This window comes from Salvia miltiorrhiza, chromosome 8, assembly GCF_028751815.1.
Source record: "Salvia miltiorrhiza cultivar Shanhuang (shh) chromosome 8, IMPLAD_Smil_shh, whole genome shotgun sequence".
NCBI classification, from domain to species: Eukaryota; Viridiplantae; Streptophyta; class Magnoliopsida; order Lamiales; family Lamiaceae; genus Salvia; species Salvia miltiorrhiza.
The window spans coordinates 5,673,229-5,695,346 of NC_080394.1; the positions used below are offsets into that span (position 1 = coordinate 5,673,229).

Sequence of the window (22,118 nt, forward strand, 5' to 3'; positions counted from 1 at the left end):
TCTCCAATGCTTATCTATTCAATAATTGGAGATGGAGAAAGCGAGGAGAGAGAGAGTGATTAAATCACAGCCAAGTGAAAAACCACAATAGAAAGGGGAAACAGTAATATCGCGTGGTGGAGAAAACAGAAGAGAGAGAGAGAAAGAGGGCGTTGTGACTCAACACGCTTTTCCAGTCAACACAAACACTACACTCTTTCTCTCTCCCTCCCTACCTATATATACACACCACTTCACCCATTAATTCATCAAAACAGATATCGGAATCAAATCCCAAATAAAACTTTGGAATTTCAGATTAATTCAGAAAAAATATGGGAAACAGCACCTCTTGCTTCACCGCGCAATCCAACACAGCGAAACTCATCGATCTTCACCGGGAAACGGTGCGAGTCTTCGGTCTCCCGACGACGGCCGCCGAGCTGATGCTCGAAGCGCCTGGCCGCGTAGTTTCGCCGGTCAGTGATCTCCGGCGCGATCGCCGATTCTCCGCCATGAAAGCCGACGAGATTTTGGCCGGCGGCGGGGTTTATATACTGATTCCAGTCAGTAGAGTGAACGGAAAGGTTTCGGAATCGGAGATGGCGGCTCTCGACTCGTTTTGCGGTGACAGGAGATCGAAACGACGCAGTTCCAAAGTTCTTCCGGTCGTGGCAGAGGTTTCCGACGACGGTTGTGATAATCCGGCGAGATTATTAGGAGAAGAGAGTGATATTGGACGTCAGAATCATCGAGTGAAGCAGTGGAAACCTGCTTTGGAACCTATTTACGAGGGAATTTGAAGATGTATTATTGTTCCAAGTGATTTAACTGATTAGAAGGCGTCGACGAATTCAAATGGAATTCGAAGATTTCTCTCTCTGAGGTTTTGGATTACCTTTTTTAATCCTCGACCTATGTACGATAATGATTTTTGATAGATTAAGGTGAATAATTCTCCCCAATTTTGTGAATTTGCTATGGTTAATTTAAATTATGATCAGATCTTGATTCAAGGAGTATTTGTTAATTTTCTTTTTCTGGCGACCGGAAAGCATTCTATTAATCATCAGTCGTCGTCGTCATCATCATCATCATTCTATTAAGCATTCTATAAAATGCTGTTCTTGCGCACCCGATTTAGCATAATTAGCTAAAGGGGTGGATTAAGGCCGCTAAATATCATATTTTTATTTTCGCGTTTGGCATCAATTTTAGAAAATCTGTCACAGAATAACTCAACTAAGCCTTGAAGCGATTTTTGCACTCTATGAAAATTTCCGGCAAAATTGAAGCTGACTTGGCAGCCCGAAATGTCCGAACATAACGTTGAATACAAGATGCAGGTACCATGAGAGGCATTTATATTTTGAGAATTAGCTACCGTGTACGAAAATAGTACTCCCTCCGTCCCATTATTCATGGCCTGTTTTCCTTTTTGGGCTGTCCCAATATTCATGGCCTGTTTCTTATTTTGGAAATAATAAGGGTGTAATTAACTATACTAATTAACTACACTAATTAATTAAGACTACCTAACCCTAAAAGAAAAAGGCGGACGGTTCACCCTCTCACTCTCTCTCTTGCGCCGCACATTCCCTCTTTTCTCTTTGCTCTGAAACCCTAAATCGCGGCTCTCTCTATCTCTCGATTGCTCATCACTGCTCTCTCTATCTCCCGATTCTCTGCGAATCTCTGCCCCTTTCGCCACCCTTAGATCGGCGAATCTCTGCCACCGCACGCTGCCCTTAGAACGGCGCTTCTCTGCCGCCGTGATGAAGTCCAAGTGGGAGGCTTACCTGAGCGGACAGTACGTGCCGGACAGCGAGGACTCGTGCTCCGATTGGGGATCACCGCCGGAGGTAGATTTCCCGTTCTCGGCTGAATTTTCAGAAACGGCGGAAGACTCTCTCGGCTTCAGTGAGATCGAAAGTCTCTGTGGAGATGGGAGATGTCTTGTTTCACCACGGGCTCCGATCTATCGCCGCCCCCATAATCCTGTGAGAAAATCGGTCTCTGATATAATTACCCCTGAATCTCCTATTTTGAATGATAGTACTGACTATCCCCTTTGTCAATTACTCTGTGAGGAATCGTGGGATGAAGTTGTGGCCTGGAATGCTACTGTTGGACCGTGTGTGGCTTCTCAGCTGGTGGGTTATACCCCAGTTCAAATGAATATGTTGAAGAACCTATTGCCAGCCTTATTTCGGGTGAGATCTCACCTTTTACTTTGACCTATATTTGCATGTGAATGTACTAAGGGAGATAGGGTTACTTTCGGTTTTGAAGTGATGAAAAACATGCTCACTTAGTGGAAAATTGATTCTAACATCTATGATTCTTGCATGAGATGTAATTAGCTGCTCCTATTGTGTAGTTGTGGCCCTGTGTGGCATCTGCTTGCTGCCTTGTGTTGCTTATGTTTGCTGCCAGTTGTGCCTTATATTTGTGGCCCTGTGTGGCTTATTGAGTGGCCCTGTGTGGCTTCTGATTGCTGCCTTGCGTTGCTTCTAATTGCTGCCTAGTTGTGCCTTATGTTATGGCCCTGTGTGGCTTCTATTTGTGGCCCTGTGTGGCTTCTGCTTGCTGCCGAGTTGTGCCTTATATTATGGCCCTGTGTGGCTTCTGCTTGCTGTCTTGTGTTGCTTCTGCTTTTGTTAAGTTGTGGCCGTGTGTGGCTTCATGTTTGCTGCCTGTGTGGCTACATGTTTGCTGCCCTGTGTGGCTACATGTTTGCTGCCCTGTGTGGCTTCATGTTTGCTGCCCTGTGTGGCTACATGTTTGCTGCCCGTGTGTGAATATACATCAATGATTAAACTAGTCCATGTATGAGATGATAAAACAAAATATTCATTCATGTTTGGCCTTAGCAAAAGCATAGAGGTTCACAAAATAACTTCACATACTAGTCTAATCTAGCAAAAGCATAGAGGTTCACAAAAAGCTTCACATACTAGTCTAATATAGCATTGGTGGCTGTTGAATACCTAAGTTATTCATTAGGTATTCAATGCCATCTAATGAGTAGTTTGCTATGCGTAACTTATTCATTAGATGGTACATTCCATCAACAATGCCCTGTTCCATTAGGTAGGAAATGCATTCCCTTACCAACTCGGCTGGAACTTCCAAATTCAATGGAAGTTGATTAGCCCTAATTAGAGCCCCTTTCTTCATGTGAGGAATTTTGTAAGAATTCTGGCCCTTTACCTTCATTATCTCCACCATGCATCCTTGTAAGCTTAAGAAGACGTTATTGAGTGTTGTTGGAGATAACTCTTCAAATGATTTCTCAACTGCCTTCACTAATGAATCCACATTGTTGCAAGCTGTTTCGTTTTGTAAGCTTTGAATGGCTCTAAACCATCCTAAGTCGTTGATGTTTGTGTCTGGAGAATTTGGAGGCTGATTTACTATCCTTATATCAAACCCATCTGCACTTGCTGCCTCTCTAAATTGAGGATCATTGTCTTTGATGTGTGGTCGTGCATTGTCTTGTTGAATAAAGATAACTTTACTAGCAAATGCTGGCCATTTTTGCTTGATGGCTGGTATGATCTGCATTCAAATGATTTCAATGCATTAAGTTAATTCAGTCACAATAATTTACATAAATCACATGTAATGAATACCTTCCTGAGTATGAAGTCTTTGATTACTTCCTTTGTTATGGACTGAATCGGCTTTTGCTCTAAAGTGCCTGCCTCCCTGTTCTTGCTCTTCCTTTGTGCTGGAACCATCTCTGTGAATGGGAAAATCCCAATTTTACCATCAAACAACACACTCCCATCTGGTGCAAAGATGGGTCTGCACACAGCGCAGATGAACATCACTTTTGTGATGAATTTTTTCGATTTGCAAGTTCTGTGCGGTTCAGCCTCCTCGGGGGTTAAATAAAACCTTTGAGAAGTTTTGGTTATGTAAAACCACTTCTCATCGATATGCACTGTGTTGTGCATGCTTTTGAATTGAAGAATCTTGAGGATTCTATCATATTCGATGGCTTCGAGGCTGAATCTCAAACGTAACAGCTTGTTAGGAGCAGTTAAGTCAGGTTTAATTGCACTAGTGTGAGCTCTGATCAAACCTTTGTTAACCCATCTCCCGACTGTGCTTTTACTGCAATTTATTCCAACAGCAAGCCTTCTAATTGTGCTTCTCTTGCTCAACTCCAAGCTTGATATGAGCTCTAAGTCAATTTGCACTCTTTTTCTTCTTGGTTTTTGAATTTTTGTGCTTACTGAATTCATATGCTCACCATTGTCATATTGTTTTCTTGCTGCAGCCCATAGTCGTCTCACGGTTCGTCGAGAGCACCCAAACTTGATGATAGCTTCTTGGATCTTCCCTCTTTTTGGCTTCCCGTTGTTGGAGTTGTGAAGAAGAAACTGCACAATCGTGTTTCTCTCGGCCGTAGTTAGATCGGGCCTTCTCATTTTGTAGAGTTTGGAAGTTGTATCTTTTGGTTTGATAGCTTTTGTAAATTTTCAGATTTCAAACTTCTACTGTCAGCAGCAGCCGATTAAAGGCTTTTATAGAAGCCTTGGGAACATATTAGAGGGAAATTTGAACTTTTAGTAAAAGTGTTATGGAAATTTTGTACTTTGCCGCCACTTTTTATGCTTGTGTCATCATTTCTTTTTCTTAAACTGTTTTGCACTGCAGTGTGTCAACATTTAGGAAACAAAAAAAAACATGTTTTTTATTTAATTAAATTAATTTTAGATAAATAAATAAATTATTTAATTAATTAATTTATTTATTTATTGCAAGTCAATATTTAATTTAGAGTCAACAATAATTAGTAATATTAACAACATTCTTAAACATGTGGGTCATCCTATTTATCCATCTACTTTAACTCTCCTTAGTTCCCGTGCCGAAAAGAAACAGGCCATGAATAGCGGGACGGAGGGAGTAGTAAAATTAATCATTTGTTTATTCAAACCTAATCTCGAGCAAAAAAATATTCGATCATGCGTCTATTTTTTAGGATTAGCTTGATAAATTTTATCATTTGTTTATTCAAACCCAATCTCGAGCATAAAAATATTCGATCATGCGTCTATTTTTTAGGATTAGCTTAATAAATAAAAATTGTAAAACCCTTATATTAGATGATTGATATCATTAAACTAGTTTTGCTTGATTCATATCTCATTGAAACGGTAGAATTGAAGAAATCATATTCTTAAAAATAGAATTATTCAATTATATATCTTATTAGTAATGCAAAGTAAACATTCTTTATTGAAAGGGTGATTGTCAAAGTTTCGAATTGGGTCGGGCCATGGGATGGGCCATTAATTTTCGGTTCCTAAAACATAGTCCAACCCAACCCAAAGTCGAACCTTTTACCTCTGGCCCAATACTAAATTTATGGGGCTAACTGCTAAACTAACAAAGCCAAAATATGATTACTTAATTTCTTTCTCACCTTGGTTCTTTGCCTTTTATATTCATTTTTTTATGGAGTTGAAAGGTAATGCCGTTGAACGGTTCCTCTTACACGCTGACTTGAATTGGTTTGGTTGGTATGACTAAGTACACTTAATATATTAATATGCCTACAAATATTCTACATATATATTACCCAAAATCCACAACAAATGTCTCTTTCTATTTTAATTAATTGGTATCACTTATTATCATTTCCTTTTTACAAATTTAGTTAAATGTTTCCAGCAAGTGTTAACTTAGAGACGGATGCTATATGGCATAATAGGACTATGTAATTTTTTTTCTTTTTTTTTTTGAGAAAATAGGACTATGTAATTGATACTCCAAAATTTCAACAAAATATATGGGATGAGGGAGAGTGTATTATCAAATTGTACATTTTTTAATGCGCATATATGGTATGTGCGCTCAAAGATACTAGTATTTCTATACTTACGCATTTTTAAAATTGAGAATATAAAGTATGTACTTATACATTCTTTATGTTACTTTCTATCTAACCTTATGTATATTGAATACTCCCTTCGTCCATAAAATATTGTCATAATTTGTTATTTTTGTTCGTTAACAAAAAAATATCCTAATCTAGTTTTCGTAAATTTCCTCATTCTCTACTCACTAACTTAATTAACTTTTTTCACTTTTTTTTTTAATTTGTGGACTATTTCTCCACTAACTAAATAAACAACACAAATTTTATTAAAACTCGTTATTCCCTCCCTTAGGACAACATTTTGTGGACGGAGAGAGTACTAATTACACACCAAGTCAATAAAACCACTCATTTTTACGTAGATTATAACTACATCATAATGTAATATACACTATAATCTAATTTTAAAAATTAAAATCAAGTATAAATTAAGGAGTCGATGACCTCATTTGACATTCTAATTAGTTGTTACCGAGTCCACCATGACACCAAAGTTGGAGCGGTTTAACAAACCCCTCTCTCTCTCAATATATAATGCAACAAAACGCATGCTTTTACTCCAACACTCTTCTCCATTAAAATCTTCCCCAACTCAATTCAACACACACATCACCACCACTCTCAGCCGCCGAAGATGGGGAACGCCGCCCCCCACCGCCTACCGGACGCCGCCGGAAGAGTCATCCTCTCCGACGGCGGCGTCCTCACCTACGACGAGCCGCTCACGGCCGCGGAGCTCATGCTGGAGCACCCGCAGCACGTGGTGGTGGAATTCCAGCCGATCGCGAGCGGCAGAAAGCCGGCGCCGCTTCCGGCGGATCAGAAGCTCGAGATCAGGAAAACCTACCTCATGCTCCGCGTCAGGAAGGGCAAGCCGATCCAGCTGTCGTCGGAGGAAGCTCGGAGATTAATCCTCGCAAACGCCGCGCTCAAGTCCAACGCGCTGCTGTCCTACACCGGTTTCCTGCCGCTGTTCGCGCGGATCTGCCCCGCCGTCGGAGGGCGTAGCTGCGCCGCGCCGGAGAAGAGGAAGTGCCGCGGCGATTCGAATGAGAGAGAAAAGGCGGCGGCGGCGGAAGACGCGAGATTCGATTGCTTTGCTGAGATTTTAGAGGGAAGGCCGGAGTTTTTAAGCAGGCAGATGTCGGGGAAGGGGTGGAAGCCGAGTTTGGATCCAATTAGGGAAAAAGCGGTTAAGGCGAAGGTTCGTCATTGGATCATTCTCTGAGTTTTTTGCGTTTGCGTCTCGAGTTTTATGGACGTAAGGTGTTATAAAATACGAGTCAAGAGATGTTAATTAAAAAGAAGATGATGATGCTGTGATGTCTAATGTTATATAAGGTGTTTAATTAGAGTTAACGCAAGTTAGTTACTATATTTGGAAGTTTTTTTTTTTTTTTTTAAGGTATGAAATTAGTTGAAATATGGATGTTGTTAATTAGTGTGTGGTTGTTTGGCATGCATTTTGCATGAGGATTATGTATCTATGTTGTAATTCTTGTGCTTTTAGCAGACTTGTTCAGTATTAATAGAATCCATCTATGTATATATATATAAAATTTGATCAGTATTAATATATGTATATATATTACTCCCTCCGTCCACCAATTCAAGGCCTACTTGCTTTTTTGGTCCGTCCACAAAAACAAGGCCTACCTATTTTTGGTAAGTTTTTATTTATTATTTAATCAAAAAAGTCAAAGATTCTTTACAAAAAAGTGGGACCCTTTCTCCACTCAACTAATAAAAATACATTTTTTTCTTAAAAAGTGGGACACTTTCTCTACTCAACTAATAAAAATACACTTTTTCTTAAAACCCGTGTTTCTTCATATAGGCCTTTAATTGATGGACGGAGGGAGTAGATTCTTTCATAATTTTTTGTTATAATAGATCCTTATGCTAATTAATATTTTTTATTTTGTTGGATGTTTATTTAACGGAACTCATAGGTCTGTTAATTTTTCATTAAGGATAAATTTATCACTGGAAAAAGAGAGATGACAAAAATTTATGCCTTTAAATATCTTATTTCTTTTCCAATATTTGACACAAAAGAGAAGTTCACAATTTTCCCTTTCTTATTTTCACTTCAAGGATGAATAATATTATCCCTCCATTAAGGTATAAATTTTTGTTATCCTTCATTTTTCGATGATAAATTTATCTATAAAAGTAAACGCACCCTAACAGATCCAAATTATAAATGATAATAACAATAAAAACTATAAAATTTTGGGAGAAGTTCTTCATGGAAGTGACTCAAATGCACCACACACACACAAGAACGCATACATGCACACAGCTAGAAAGAGAAATTGAAGGAAAATCAGCGTGAAGTTAATTAGGATTAATCGTGCATGCATATAATCAAACAGAAAAAGAAGATCTTACTCGAGAATTGTATAATCCGACGAGGGGAGAATTAGTGTTGCGTTGTTTTAATTTTTATTGGACGGAAAGAGTAAATATAATTTCTTCTCGTAAAAAAATAGCAATAAGATCACAAAATTGAAAGCCTACAAATGTGAAGGCCGGCTAAATTATAGGCCCAATGTTTGTAACAGAAACTTATCCAAAAATAAATAAAATCCGATGGCCCATTTCGATTCTCGAGCCTTACTCATATAAAGAGAGAAATTTGGTTTCTAAAAGAGATTTAAAGACCTATTATTTGTGCATTTCGATCGATCTTATATGGATTTAGAATTCATTACTAAAAGCAGATGTACATATTCATATATAAATATGTAACTAACCAATTTCAAAAGTAAATTCATCTTTTAGTCTTTACATTGAGTAATCCTATATAATTTAATCATCGATCTCTCTTTGATTGGTTTGAAACTTTGAGTCATTTACTCGTTCAAATTCTGCGACGCAAGGAATTTTATCCCAGGATCCAAATACCTCAACTTCTAGTATTTAGTTTGACTAAAACCATAGTATTATTCCCATCAAAATTAAATATTTTTGTCCTACACAAATTTGAAATGTGCACCCTATTGAAGTGTCTCACATTAGATTGAAGATAGTGGCATGAGCAACTTTATAGGATGAGGCAATCCTCTCCCTTATAAGGCCTTTTAAGGGAGGAATGAGCCCAATATTCATTTCTAACATGGTATCAGAGTCAACCCAATCCAATGATGGGCCCCCCAATATCGTTGTCAATAGATGGCGTTTGGGATAGTCCACGATGCGCGTGCGGGGGGTGTATTGGGGTGTATTGAAGTGTCCCACATTGGATTGGAGATAGTGGCATGAGCAACTTTATATGATGAGGCAACCATCTCCCTTATAAGGCCTTTTAAGGGAGGAATGTACCCAATATTCATTTCTAACACACCCTTCAACTATTTTTTGTTTTTACAAAAATATAAAATCGTTTTTTTCGTTTCCTAATTAATTGCATATACAAATTAGTAGATCGAATTAGGTTTCCATACCCAATTTGAAATACCTAATTTGGATAAGGCGCTATCAAGTTGGGCAATTTGAGTGAAACATATTCTTTAAAAAAAACACACATTATTTCACTTAATCGCTGTTTTTGCTTTCTTGACATTCATTCTTTGTCGATGACGTGACATTATTTATGGTCACATGGATTAGAAGTCTGATTAATATTAAAAAAAATTACGTATAAATTTTGAATTTCTAATTCAAAGGTTAAAACCTTAAGCCTTAAACTATGAATCATACTTTTCTGGACTTAAAAATGCGCATTCTATAATTTGACCAATGAGTATGCATCAATAAAATGTCATTTCCTCTACTGACGCCTTAATTATTTTTTCATTTTTTTTTATAAATTACATAATAAAATTAAAAAATTAAAGACCGCACGAGAGTGAACTCGAACCCAGAATATAAGACTTTGAGCATTAATCACCTACCGCTAGGTCAATATATGCATTAATTCTTGTTAGCTCATTGTACTTATATGTAACAATGTCTTTTTTCTTTTTTTTTGAACTTTCCCCTGTTTTGTTATATATTAAAATATATTTATTATATTATATGTTGGCTCAATTTAGTGGCCTGCGTTTCCCCTTTAATGATTTGGATAGAGCCTCTTTCTTTACCAATTTTATTCATTAGCTGAACTAATTAATGATGAATAATGATTATTGCAAACTGAGTCTTATAGGCACTAGAACACCATTAGTCATGTGCACGTGTTTTAATGCCTCAGGCCCTCATGCCACGGATCTTAATATAAAAAAAAAATTCAGTAAAATCGATTTCACATGAGACCACCTGTCTTAATATTTAATTACATTAGCACGCTATTTTTAAAATTACTTATTCAATTCATCAGTAAAAAATAGCATTATTGCAATTTCTATCTTAACTAATCAACGACTTAAATATATACAGAGCAGCAAAAGCAAAATACCACAGTAGTTTGGTTTTTTCGAGATATCCCCGATCGCTATCTATCTATCTATAAAACACATAAAAAATATCCGGAATTATAAAATATTAAGAGCTATACTATATATATTTTTTTATAAATTACATAAGTAAACAGAAAAAAATTAAATACCTCATGACGGAGGACTTAAACCCAGAACTTTAAGATTTGGACATTAACCTCTTAACAGCTCTACTATATTTGATACTCCTTGGTTGTGTCTGGGCGCTTTACCACCACTAATGGGCACTTTACATGCTTAGCACAATAATCACTCACACTTCCCAAAAGTGCCCTGCCAAAATTATAAAACCTAATCAAATAAATCTTCCAAATCAAATTTGAAAATTAGATTTAGAGAGATGAGAGAGAGATCGACCTCTTGAAGAAACCATAGTCATGGCTTCCCATGACAAGGATGTCTGCCTCAAGTTTGTCGACAGCAACACATATTACATCCTTAGCATCTCCACTTCCAACCTTCTTCTCCACTTGCACCTGCACCTCATCAATTAATTTTATTCATTTTTCAAACATTAATTAATCCATGTCGTATTATTATTTTTTTTTAATAAAGACATATATATATATATACTGTGGTATTGCATCTGTTGCAAACTGCCTCGGCCCTTTGCATCACCGAATTCGCCAAATCCCTGCTGTATCTCTCCATGCTTGCAATCGCATCTCCCGCGAATAAAAACCCTAAAAACTCGAGCTTTATCATTTTTATATCTATCCAAATTATCACGAGACGAGAAATTAAGGAGAATATATATACCTGTGAGATCTAGAGATGAGTAAGAAGGAATAGGTGGTTTGACGTAGAGGAGGATTAAGGTGGTGTTTGGATTGTTGTTTTTTGGTGATAGGAGATTGGTGAGACACCATGATAGAGCATACATGCTTTCTTCACTTTCGTCCACTGCCACCACTACTTTCCTCTCACTCATCCTCTCTCTCACTAACTTTTCTTGATTTTAGAATTGGAGGATTTGTAGCTAGATCTTTTTATAAATACAACATGCATGGTTTCAAAGTAGTCATGGCTGTTTGATTGTTTGGAATTTTGTTTTAGATAATCTATGAGGAGTTGGATGATGTGTGATGTGTTGGTGATTGGCTGGAGATTTATGAAAAATTTTGGATTTTTTTTTCAGTGTTCTATAAAATTTGTATAGATGGAAAAAGTTTGAAAAGGATTGGGAGTTATTGTGATCGATTAGAGTGATATTTTAAGGAGATATTTTTATAGATTTATTGTTTTATAATTAGAGAGATGTTTTTTGAATTAGAGAGTGATCGATTTTCGAACAATAAATTTTCATTTCGAATATTGTGATATTTGAAGACTGTCACTCCCTGAACTTCCAAAAATACCTCTATATTTTATTAGTGTATATCACATAATTTATAAATAGGGTTAATCATATAGTTTGCGTCTCTAATTAACCTATAGTATTTTGATAAAAAAAAAAAAAGTTTGATTGATGCATAGTCTTGTAGGATTTGGCGATAAAATGATGAGTCACTTCGTCATATTTTTAGGTGGACTCTTAAGTTTTATGATTTTAACTATAATTTTATATCCAACATTAATTAATGCAAATTTTAACAAAGTGCATGATTTATTATTTCATTGTCGAATTATGTAAATTGAAACATAAATCGATTTTTTTTTCTAAAAATTAATAATTTTTAAAATGAAAATATAAGTTGAAATATATATTTTCAAGAAAACTGAAAATTTGCTGACACAAACCAAATGTATAATTTGCATAACTACGAAGTATCTTTAAAAAACCTTAGACGGCAAAAACTGATTTTGTGCTAGAAATTTAGAATAAGCTAAAGACAAATAAAATATATACTCCTATCTAAAGACAAATAAAAGTGCATGATTTTATGTTTGTTTTGGAACGTTCTGTATCTAAGTCCAATGACCTATCTAAACATTCCACTTTATCATAATTATAATATTCATTCCCCTAAAATATATATTATATTTAATTATTCAAAAAAATATTATAATAATCGTCATAGCATATTCATCATTACGAATCTTTGATGAATTTTTCACTTTTAATTCAATTTTCTATTACTATATATTCATGTCATCAACAAACAATGCCAACAATATAAAAATGATCAGTGATTCATAGGCACATATAGTATTTTCGTGCGTAAATAAATTTTATTATTCTAAAAAAATTAAAAGATCAAATTCGTACAAATATCCGACAAAAAATAGAAATCAAATCATTATCCTGCTAAATTATTGAGCACTGGTATATAAAATTGTGTTAGATATTTACAACTCCACAAAAAATAAATATCTTCAATCTGTCTAATAATAATGAATGATAAAATATACTATTATCAAAGAAATGTTACATTCACAAGGCCCATCACCATACTCACCTCAATGGGTCCATTTTTCACTATTTTTCTATTGAAAAAAAAAACCCCCCCTTAACACGATTACTATAAATTTAATGCAAATTAACACCTTGTAAAAATGGGTCAATTTTGAGGTATATTTCAATTTCCAATCACTGCTGCGACACTTGGTAAGATGCAACTTGCAAGGCACATATATGATCCATTTATTTGATAAGTATTTACCAATAATTGACAAAACCCAATCCTAAATGAAAGGTTTTGGTAGCTTAAAAGGTAAGAGTTTGGAAACATATTTCATAGATATATATATTTTTCAGTTTCTCCAAAATTGTTTTGAGATGATAAGATGTTAACATACCTACTTTAGACCTTTGAACAGTAGAAAAGGGCTTTGCCATAGCGCCATTCTAACTTCATTTAAACTATATTATGTATGTATGTATATATACTGCAACCTTGTTCACATATATCAAGGTTTTATAATCATTCACAAAAAAGCCAACAATATTTACAAGATCAAAAGAAATAGACAATTAGACAAATTTATAAAAGAAACGAAATCACAAGATTAGCATAGCAAAATCAAGAAGCCAACAGATAACTACAAATAGTAGATATGTCTTCATACAACAACGATTAATGGTGCAAAAGCTCATAGTATTTACTTAAAACATGGATACTAACTTTTAAAACAAGTGAGAAGTTGCAGTAGTAATCAGAATCCTTATATGTCTAATCCTGATCCTGATAAGTCTGGGATACATATTTTATCATCGAAATCTTCATCACCTTCAGGATATTCTGCAAATCACCCGAAATAGAAAACAATACCATAATCGTCGAAAATCTCATCATCCTTTTTTATACCATTGAACATGTAGGGTAGAATTCATGAGGATCTCTTTTAAAGAGATGGTAGTGCATTGGAATAGAGGGTCCTTCCTGACGGGGAGGTTCAGGGGAAGGACTTCTAGGGTAAGGAATTTCAGGAGGAGTTTCAGGGGACCCGACTTTAAACCTCCACTCTTTAAGATCAAAATAGCGAGAATAACCGTCATCATATAATGCCGCCTCAACGGTCTTCACCTCATTCGTATGAACTTCACTCACATTAAATTTCAAAACCTGAATTTCCTCGTCCAAGGGCAGGTCGTCCCAAGAATGCACCCTCGTCACAAGTTCCTTCACCTCGTACTTCTCCTTATGTATCTGAATTTTGATAAGCATTAGAAAAAACATAAATATTTGTGGAAATGAGTATAGATTACAAATATGTATGCATACAACCTCAGCATTCATTATGTCAACTATGCCTTCTTGCAGTGACATAACATAATTGTAGTCACGACTGCCTTCCTTGTAGGCGTATATATCTAGCCGAAAAGGACAGCCCTCAGTCCCCGGGGCTATGGAAATGTCATCGATATCATAACCCTGCAATCAATTCAACAAAATAACGACACAGCAAACAGAAAAACGGTTCAACTCAACAAGAACACATCAAACATAAACTCAGCACATATACTTGACTTTCAGCAACACTAACCATTGCAATAAATAGAATTCTGTTTCAACACCAAATTTAACTGATACTCAATTAGTGAGATTGAAAATCTAATCTAACAATCTCAATCTCAATCTCAAAATGTATACAATATCCTATCCCAGCTACAAAGACGAAATTGAACAGAGCAATCATCAAACAGGCACCAAGGAATCTGTACAATCATGGTATTACAAAATTTTCCAATAAACATCAAGCATGAGAGGCGTATCTTAATAAAATAGAGATGATGAAGAAACTCTAGGAATTACCCACATACATTGATCAATTCAATTTGGGTGAAAATAATTGTTTTAATCCTTATATTAATCGGGAAGCATAGACGATCGAGATCATTTACGAAAAAAAAAACCCAGGGAATCTAAAAAATTGAAATTAATGATGAAATGTAAGCGATTACCTTTTGCTTCCACTTCGCAATGTATTGATCGATGGTTCCAGGTTCGTAATCTGCTACAATTGTCATTGCGATGTATTGGCATTGTCATATAGTGTGCGTATCTGATATATATATATATATATATATATATATATATAATGGGAACACAAAAACTGTGAAGCAAAAACCGAAGCAGAAAGAAGAAGGAATGGAGCAACCAAAGCGAAGCAAAAACATAGAGATGCAAGGAGTCCACCCAATCAAGCCTCTCAACAAACGCCCAAAGCTTCATCCGAATCATCTTCTTCACATCGAAATATACGGCCCTCATCATAACCCTAGCTATTGGATTTGGGAACCACCGAATCACCATTACCGATTGATTTGGATCCTACTCACTTCATAATTCATATTAAATCTTATAGTAATTCCTTACCACCAATCGTTTATAACTTAAATAAATTAATTTTCTTTTTTTTATACTCATCGTAAGTTCAAATATCCAACAAAAAAAACAGAAATCAAATCATTATCGGGCTAAATTATCGAGTATAGTGGTATATAAAACTGTTTTTTTCTTTTTCTTTTTTGAGGAAGGTATATAAAACTCACAAATATTCATGTGCAATCGGTTGCAATTGGTTTTCAGAATAACACTACTTCATTCGAAAAATAACATTTGAACATTTTTGAATGACGTGTCATTCATTCAGAAATCAGTTACACGGTGCAACCGATTCCACGGGAAAGTGACTAAATAAAATTGTGTTAGATATTTACAACTCTACAAAAATAGGTTTCAAAAAAAAAAAAAAAACTCCACATAAATAAATATATCTTCAATAATTATCAAAGAAATGTTACGTTCACAAGGCCCACCACCAAACTCACCTCAATGGGTCCATTTTTCACTATCTGTCTATGGGGAATTAAAAAAAAAAAAACCTTAACACGATTACTCTAAATTTAATGCAAATTAACAACTTGTAAAAATGGGTGAATTTTATTTACAAAAAAATAAAAATAAAAAATGGGTCAATTTTGAGGTCTATTTCAATTTCCAATCATTGCTGCGACACTTGATGCAATTTGCAAGGAACATATATATGATCCATTTATTTGATATTTACCAATAATTGGCAAAACCCAATCCTAAATGAAAGGTTTTGGTAGCTTAAAAGGTAGAGTTTGGAAACATTTTCATAGATAATATATATTTTTTTCAGTTTCTCTAAAATTGTTTTGAGAGATGTTAACATACCTTATACTTGTTGATAAAACGTCTCATCATCTGTGAATAAGATAAGATTGTGATGCTTTGATTTGTTGATGATGATGACTTGTAACTAAACTTTAGTTCGAAGAATTTGTAGCTAGGCTTAATCAAACATGTTATTAATTAATTTATAGGCTGAAAATAGATAAATATTTATAATTATTTGAGTTTAACTATTGAAATTAGTCTCGCGTAATATTAATTTTAAAGGCAGTAAAAAATATGAGACGACAAAACTGAAAACTATTGCTAGTTGTCATATCTTTATTAAATATTTTTATGTTTATTTACTTTTTACGTGGTTCGAATTTACATATTGGTGATCTTACTGTTCAGTTAGCAAACAGATTGGGCCTTTGTTAGGAAATCTTTAAGCCCATTTTTTTGGCCTTTATCATCCCACCAAACCAATGCACATATTTTTCAACTTTTCTTAACATCGATCGTTATTTGGATACTTATGAACATATAAAAAAATAGATTTAGAGAGCTTTTGGTTTGATGAATGCGATAAATAAAATTAATAGAATATAGTAAGATTGAAGAATGATTAAATAATAAATCCAATTGTGAAGTGATCAATGATCATCCAATTGAACGATTAAAGTGCGAGTCGAGTTGTCTATCACATGTCAAACCATGTAAATTAAATCAAATTATTATTTTATCAATCATGTTTTATCATTCAAATTAAATGTCTTGTTAAAAATTAAAGGAACCTTAACGTGTTCCTAAATGCGTTCAAACACGACTATGGGCTTATAAACATTGCAGTACCTATTAAGAATTAAGAATAATTATTTATCAACGGACTAAATAATAATAATAATAATAATAATAATAATAATAATTGGAGCTCTTTTATTTTTTTAAGAAAGAGCCCATGGCCATTGATGTGGTGCATATTGTGCTATTTCTATTAGGTTAGGCCCAATAGGCTGAAAGGATAAAATAGGAAAAGAACAAAAATAAAATAAGAAGAACATGAACATGATTATGAACTTTCAGAACCGATCATCTTCTCACTGTGGGCAAGCATGACGTGCTCACCACTGATGCGATAATTTTAATTAGAAAAGATAACTAATAAATCTTACTATAATTAAAATTATTTTACTATAATTACAATTGCTACATCATAGTGGGCACGTTATGTATGGCCACGGTGGATTGGTGATCGGTTCTGTATGAACTTTTGCATATTCGCAATTTGGTGATGAGATAAGACGTGTAGCGTCATTAGAATCTAGAACTGCCCAATCCTAATTAATCAATAGATTACGAAGAGAGAGAGAAAATGAAGTTAGAGAGGGAAATGGAAGAAGCAAGATAAGAACGGATAGAGGATAAGCACCAAAATGTCAGCATGCCAAAATATCTCTGTAATTATTAATCATGCAATTGCGCACGCGTCCGCTTAACATTGTTGTACGTTGCATGCATCATCCACAAATTTTCATAATCTCTTAGCTACTTAAGAAAATATTAATCTAGGATATCAAAGAAGAAAAAAAAAGGTATCGTGAACAATACATTATAGAATATTGAAGTTATAAAAAGGAGCTAGTGAAAATTTTGTAGAATTTCAGAATTTTAGGCAATACTTTCATCAAACTAACATTGACACTACAATACTCCAGTTGAACACCAAATAATTAGAAAACACAATCAAATAGTCAAACTAGATAAAAGGGTTAAATGCATGTAATATCATGAATTTAAGTTGAATTTCAAATTTAGCACGAATTTCAAAAGTTTCAATTTATATCAATAATTTTATTTCATGTTAAATTTTAGCATCATTTTTTAACGTGGCTTACTAGCACACGCTTCGATCCTACGTCTTATTGACGTGACTTACTGGCACAAGCTTCCGACCGGTGAGCAAAACACTACGTTTTGCTCGCCAAGCTTTCTCTCTCGTCACTCTCTTTCTCTCTCTGTCGATCACTTCCTCCTCACTCCACCCCTTCTCCGCCTCCGCTGCCACAACTATCAAATCCCTCCGGTGGTGGCCTGTGACTTCTGCTGTCCTTCAGTCAGGAGGGAAAGAGAGGGGAAATGTCGGCTGGAGCGACGACGTTGTTGCTGCCTTCCAGTCGAGGCGAGAAAGGGAGGATGACGACTGCAGGTGTCGGTTGAAGTCAGGAGGAAGGAAGGCAGCGATGATGGCGGCGGTCCGACTGACCGCTGCTATAGGCTGACGTACCCTCCCCAGAACCATCCTCTTCTCTCTCTCTCTCTCTCTCTCTCTCTCTCCTCTTCTTCTTCTTCGATTTTCTACCATCCCCAAAAAAATCCACGTTCGTGCCGCCTCTCTCTCTCTCTCTATTCGGTGCTAAAATTGAATACGGAGTGAAGTTACGTATTTAAATTGAACACAGAGTAAAATTACATATTTAAATTAGACATTTTTAAATTACAAATTATGACGTGTCATTTGGAAGACACGCCATTGCCACGTGGTTCACGTCATTGCCACGTGATTCTGAAATTTCTACAGGAAAATAAATCGATGCTAAAATTAAATACGAAATAAAGTTATCCATATCAATTGAAATTTTGAAGTCCGTGCTAAATTTGAAATTCGACTTGAATTCATGAACTCCAACAAAGCAACAACTAAATAAAGATTTTATCAACTAAATAAAGATTTTATTTATTTATTTATTTTATTCCGCGACGACGAATATAAAGAAATACTACATCGAATTGCAATTTTTATTTTTCTCTAAAAATTAGAGATGTAAATTCAGGTTGAAATTGGGCCCCACTGGATCTTGGGCGACGCAGTTGCGGTGAGAGCGCGTTGTGGTTGGGGTGGGCCCACAAATTTAAATTTCTGGTATATAATTTTGGGAGCCGTTGATCTAGCAATCATACACCTCACATTCAAACTCGCGAAAAAGCTAAAATTCAAAGTAGCCAAAAAAGCCTAAACACAAGAAAATTAGATTGCTTCTCATTTATTGATTTCTTACTTGGTTCAACTATACTCATTAGTTATGTCCAATCATTGCATTTATTTTTTGTATTTTCATCTATTTTTTTTTTATCAAATCAAACTTTGTGTCTCACCATACTTCATTAAATTACATGTAGAAGTTGTTCGATCCATTACTATATCCTAATCCTTATTGTGCTTTATTAATTTGAATTATTTATCTTTCATCGATTTGAAATATGTAATGTGAAAAGCATCGTATGGCATATGGTTTTGTTTTAGATATATAGGTTTGTTTTGCTTATGTAATATTCAATATGCTTGTGTTGCGTACGTATGATCTATGAATGAATAAATGAATTTTAATTTTTATGTAATTTACAAAATTAATGACGTTAATAATAATTTTTGAGGGGTCAGAATCAAAATAAATATAGAAAGCAAAAAAATAATACTAATGTGAATTGAGTGAGGGTGATGTTCGTATAAGATATGTAACACATTTATGTGTATATATGTTGATAAGGTTTTTAACAGTAAAAAAGTTAGGGGTTATTAGCGTCGAAATACATCAACTTTGGGGTTAGTTTGATTTTGCACATGAACTTTGAAATAAGTCAAAAAAATACATGAACTTAAATGTTGTAGCAAATTTTACTACAAATTCAATTTTTGTCTAAATTAAAGCTGACGTGATAAGTTAGAATGTCGATGTATACTCATCGGATGTTTTAAAAAATGACTTCGTTTAGAAATGTCCTTATGATGTGGTTTATTAAAACATTCGACGAATACACATCAACTTTAATGTGATTTAAAATTGAATTTATGAAAAAATTACTACATCATTAAAATTTATGTATTTTTTTATTCTCTCAAAATGGACGTGTAACATCAGACTACCTCAAAATTAGTGTATTTAGACGCCAACAATCCAAAAAATTATAAAGTTACATATATATATATATATATATAGGGTGTGGTTATAATGAGAACCACACTTATCGTGAGAACATAAGAACCATTAAAATCAATGCATCTGCTATATAAATTAATGCATTCGCTATTAAATTTAATGCATCCGAAAATAATAAAAAATTTGCTCCCTTCAGGATTCGAACCCAGGATCTGCATTCATCCACCAAGATGATGCATCCACCGTAGATCTTGATGATCGAATGGCTTAAAATGGTTCTCCGTTCTAATTTTATTTAGTGGTTCTTATTTGAACCTCTCCCTATATATATATATATATATATATATATATATATATATATATATATATATATATGATTGTGCTAAACAAATGACCAATCTTAAAGTCAAAAAAGGTTTAACTTTTAACCCTTGAAATTAGGCCTAACTCTAATAGCTTTCAACCCTTTACTGTAAAAATCAACAAAAAAAGAGGCCGGGCAATGGGGGCATTTAGGGCTGAGATTTGCATGAAGTTTTCGTATTAAATAATTAAACAAATTTATTTTTCTTTTATCGTTTCTATTACTAGTAGCTAATTAAATAATAATAATAATAATAATAATAATAATAATAATAATAATAATAATAATAATAATAATAATAATAATAATAATAATAATAATAAAATGTGTTGAGGTTCTTTTTATTGGTGTTCTACAACTACGATTGACTACTAATAATTACATCTAGAAGAAAACATTATTGTTCACCGCCACATGCTTTATTTTATACTAGCATATTTATTTATTATGTACTTTCATTAAACCAAATATTCAATCGTATAGGCAAATAAAATAAAATAAATGCCAAAATGATGAACCGAGAGTTTTAACTTTTAATCTACAACCTTAAATTTTGTAGGCACTTGCTGCGGTTTAAATTCATAATTATCGAATTGGCTTAAAAAGTAATTGAAGATATTCAAATTTATATCTTTTGGTTACATCCGTTGGCCACCTCACGGTTTGTATTTCTTTTAGTTTTGTTTTATTATTTTCTTATTCTGCTTTTTTGTTTGGTATTTTTGGTATTGTGTTAAAAATTTAAACCTAAATTCCAATGGGGTATCTCATGAAGTACAAATCAAATTAGCAGGCTCACGAGTCACGGCAGCTTATTTTAACAATATAACTACTGCACATTCATAAATTGCATCGAAAAGTCAAATTTGTTGTTGTGTGATTTATAAGAAACTAATCATAGCAACATTTTACTTTTCTATATCATATCCCCTTCGTACCAATTTACCAATTTAATAGGTAACAAAGTCTCAACACGAATATTAATAAGATAAATAGATTATAATAAAATAAGAGGGAGGACATATTTTTTAAGGATGTATTTATAAAAAAAATAGAAAAAAAATGAAAAATATTTTTTAAGTGAAAAAAAGATAGTAATTATTTGTGGCCACAATAATATGTGGTGTAGTTAATGAGTTACGTGAAATATTTATTATGTATTAATTGATTTTCTATTTAAAAATAACTTATTGAAATAGAACGTCTAAATAATAAAATGTTACTCATTGAAATTGGGACGAAGAAAGTAGTAGTATATTGTATTGATTCCTCTAAGCAATTTGAAATTGTTATTATAAATGCAAACAACTAAGTTCATCATGTAATTAAGAGGGTATTTGGTTGAGCTTATAAATTCACAAAAAAATAAGTTCATTTACCCCAACTTATTTTCTCATTATCTTATAAGCAATTCTCATTTTACAAAAATAATTTTTTATTTTCATCATATATCATTTTATTTTATTTTTTTATTTTCTCTCACTAACTACTAATTCTCTCTTTAGCTTAAAAGTTTAATTACCCAAACACTTTGATAATTTATAAACTCTTAAAAAATTACTCCCTCTGTCCCACGAATCTTGACACGTTTGGTTTCGGCACGGGAATTAAGGAGTTGTAGATTAGTGTTGTGTAGTTAATAAAGTATAAAAGTGATAAAGTATGAGAGAGAATGTAATAAAGGTGATAAAGTAGAGGAGATAATGTAATAATTATTACCTTATTTGAAAATGTGTCAAGATTCGTAGGACGGCCCAAAAAGAAAAACGTGTCAAGATTCGTGGAACGAAGGGAGTACATTTTATAAGCTCTTAAAACATTTTACAAGCTCGAAAAACTTATAAACTCTTTAAAATAAGGTTAGCCAAACGTGTTCTAAATTTCCCATAGGGTTGGGACCAAAAATAGCATTATGAAGCACCAAATTGCCTATAGTGTAACTCTTAAGTGGATATTGACCAATAATCAATACGAATA

At 34.1% G+C, this 22,118-nt stretch overlaps 6 protein-coding genes across 7 annotated transcripts; 3 read left to right on the forward strand and 3 right to left on the reverse strand.

The window, feature by feature from the left end:
- The first annotated feature begins 314 nt into the window (after window positions 1-314).
- LOC130997984 (uncharacterized) lies at window positions 315-782 on the forward strand. Its single transcript, XM_057923422.1, has one exon. It carries the CDS (start codon window positions 315-317, stop codon window positions 780-782), a length of 468 nt encoding a protein of 155 aa, XP_057779405.1.
- Window positions 783-1,482: 700 nt separating this feature from the next.
- LOC131000350 (uncharacterized) lies at window positions 1,483-4,434 on the forward strand. The gene is made up of 2 exons (XM_057926220.1): window positions 1,483-2,192; window positions 4,268-4,434. Exons 1-2 carry the CDS (start codon window positions 1,755-1,757, stop codon window positions 4,307-4,309), a joined length of 480 nt encoding a protein of 159 aa, XP_057782203.1. The 5' UTR covers window positions 1,483-1,754; the 3' UTR covers window positions 4,310-4,434.
- On the reverse strand, window positions 2,817-4,434 carry LOC131000348 (uncharacterized). Its single transcript, XM_057926218.1, has 2 exons — window positions 3,615-4,434; window positions 2,817-3,540 (listed from the first exon to the last, which is right to left on the reverse strand). The coding sequence occupies exons 1-2, from the start codon at window positions 4,416-4,418 to the stop codon at window positions 2,941-2,943; spliced, it is 1,404 nt and encodes a 467-aa protein (XP_057782201.1). The 5' UTR covers window positions 4,419-4,434; the 3' UTR covers window positions 2,817-2,940.
- A 1,687-nt stretch (window positions 4,435-6,121) lies between these two features.
- LOC131000349 (uncharacterized) lies at window positions 6,122-7,434 on the forward strand. Its single transcript, XM_057926219.1, has one exon. It carries the CDS (start codon window positions 6,510-6,512, stop codon window positions 7,101-7,103), a length of 594 nt encoding a protein of 197 aa, XP_057782202.1. The 5' UTR covers window positions 6,122-6,509; the 3' UTR covers window positions 7,104-7,434.
- A 2,777-nt stretch (window positions 7,435-10,211) lies between these two features.
- On the reverse strand, window positions 10,212-18,170 carry LOC131000353 (universal stress protein A-like protein). Its single transcript, XM_057926223.1, has 5 exons — window positions 18,144-18,170; window positions 11,077-11,247; window positions 10,891-11,000; window positions 10,675-10,793; window positions 10,212-10,590 (listed from the first exon to the last, which is right to left on the reverse strand). Coding segments are annotated over exons 1-5 (501 nt in total). The 5' UTR covers window positions 18,145-18,170; the 3' UTR covers window positions 10,212-10,490.
- On the reverse strand, window positions 13,241-14,772 carry LOC131000352 (uncharacterized). 2 transcript variants are annotated; one of them, XM_057926222.1, is made up of 3 exons: window positions 14,663-14,772; window positions 13,986-14,132; window positions 13,241-13,907 (listed from the first exon to the last, which is right to left on the reverse strand). In XM_057926222.1, the coding sequence occupies exons 1-3, from the start codon at window positions 14,726-14,728 to the stop codon at window positions 13,560-13,562; spliced, it is 561 nt and encodes a 186-aa protein (XP_057782205.1). In that variant the 5' UTR covers window positions 14,729-14,772; the 3' UTR covers window positions 13,241-13,559. The 2 variants fall into 2 exon arrangements, with proteins under 2 accessions (XP_057782205.1, XP_057782204.1); XM_057926221.1 differs by having other exon boundaries at window positions 13,241-14,132.
- Window positions 18,171-22,118: the final 3,948 nt, after the last annotated feature.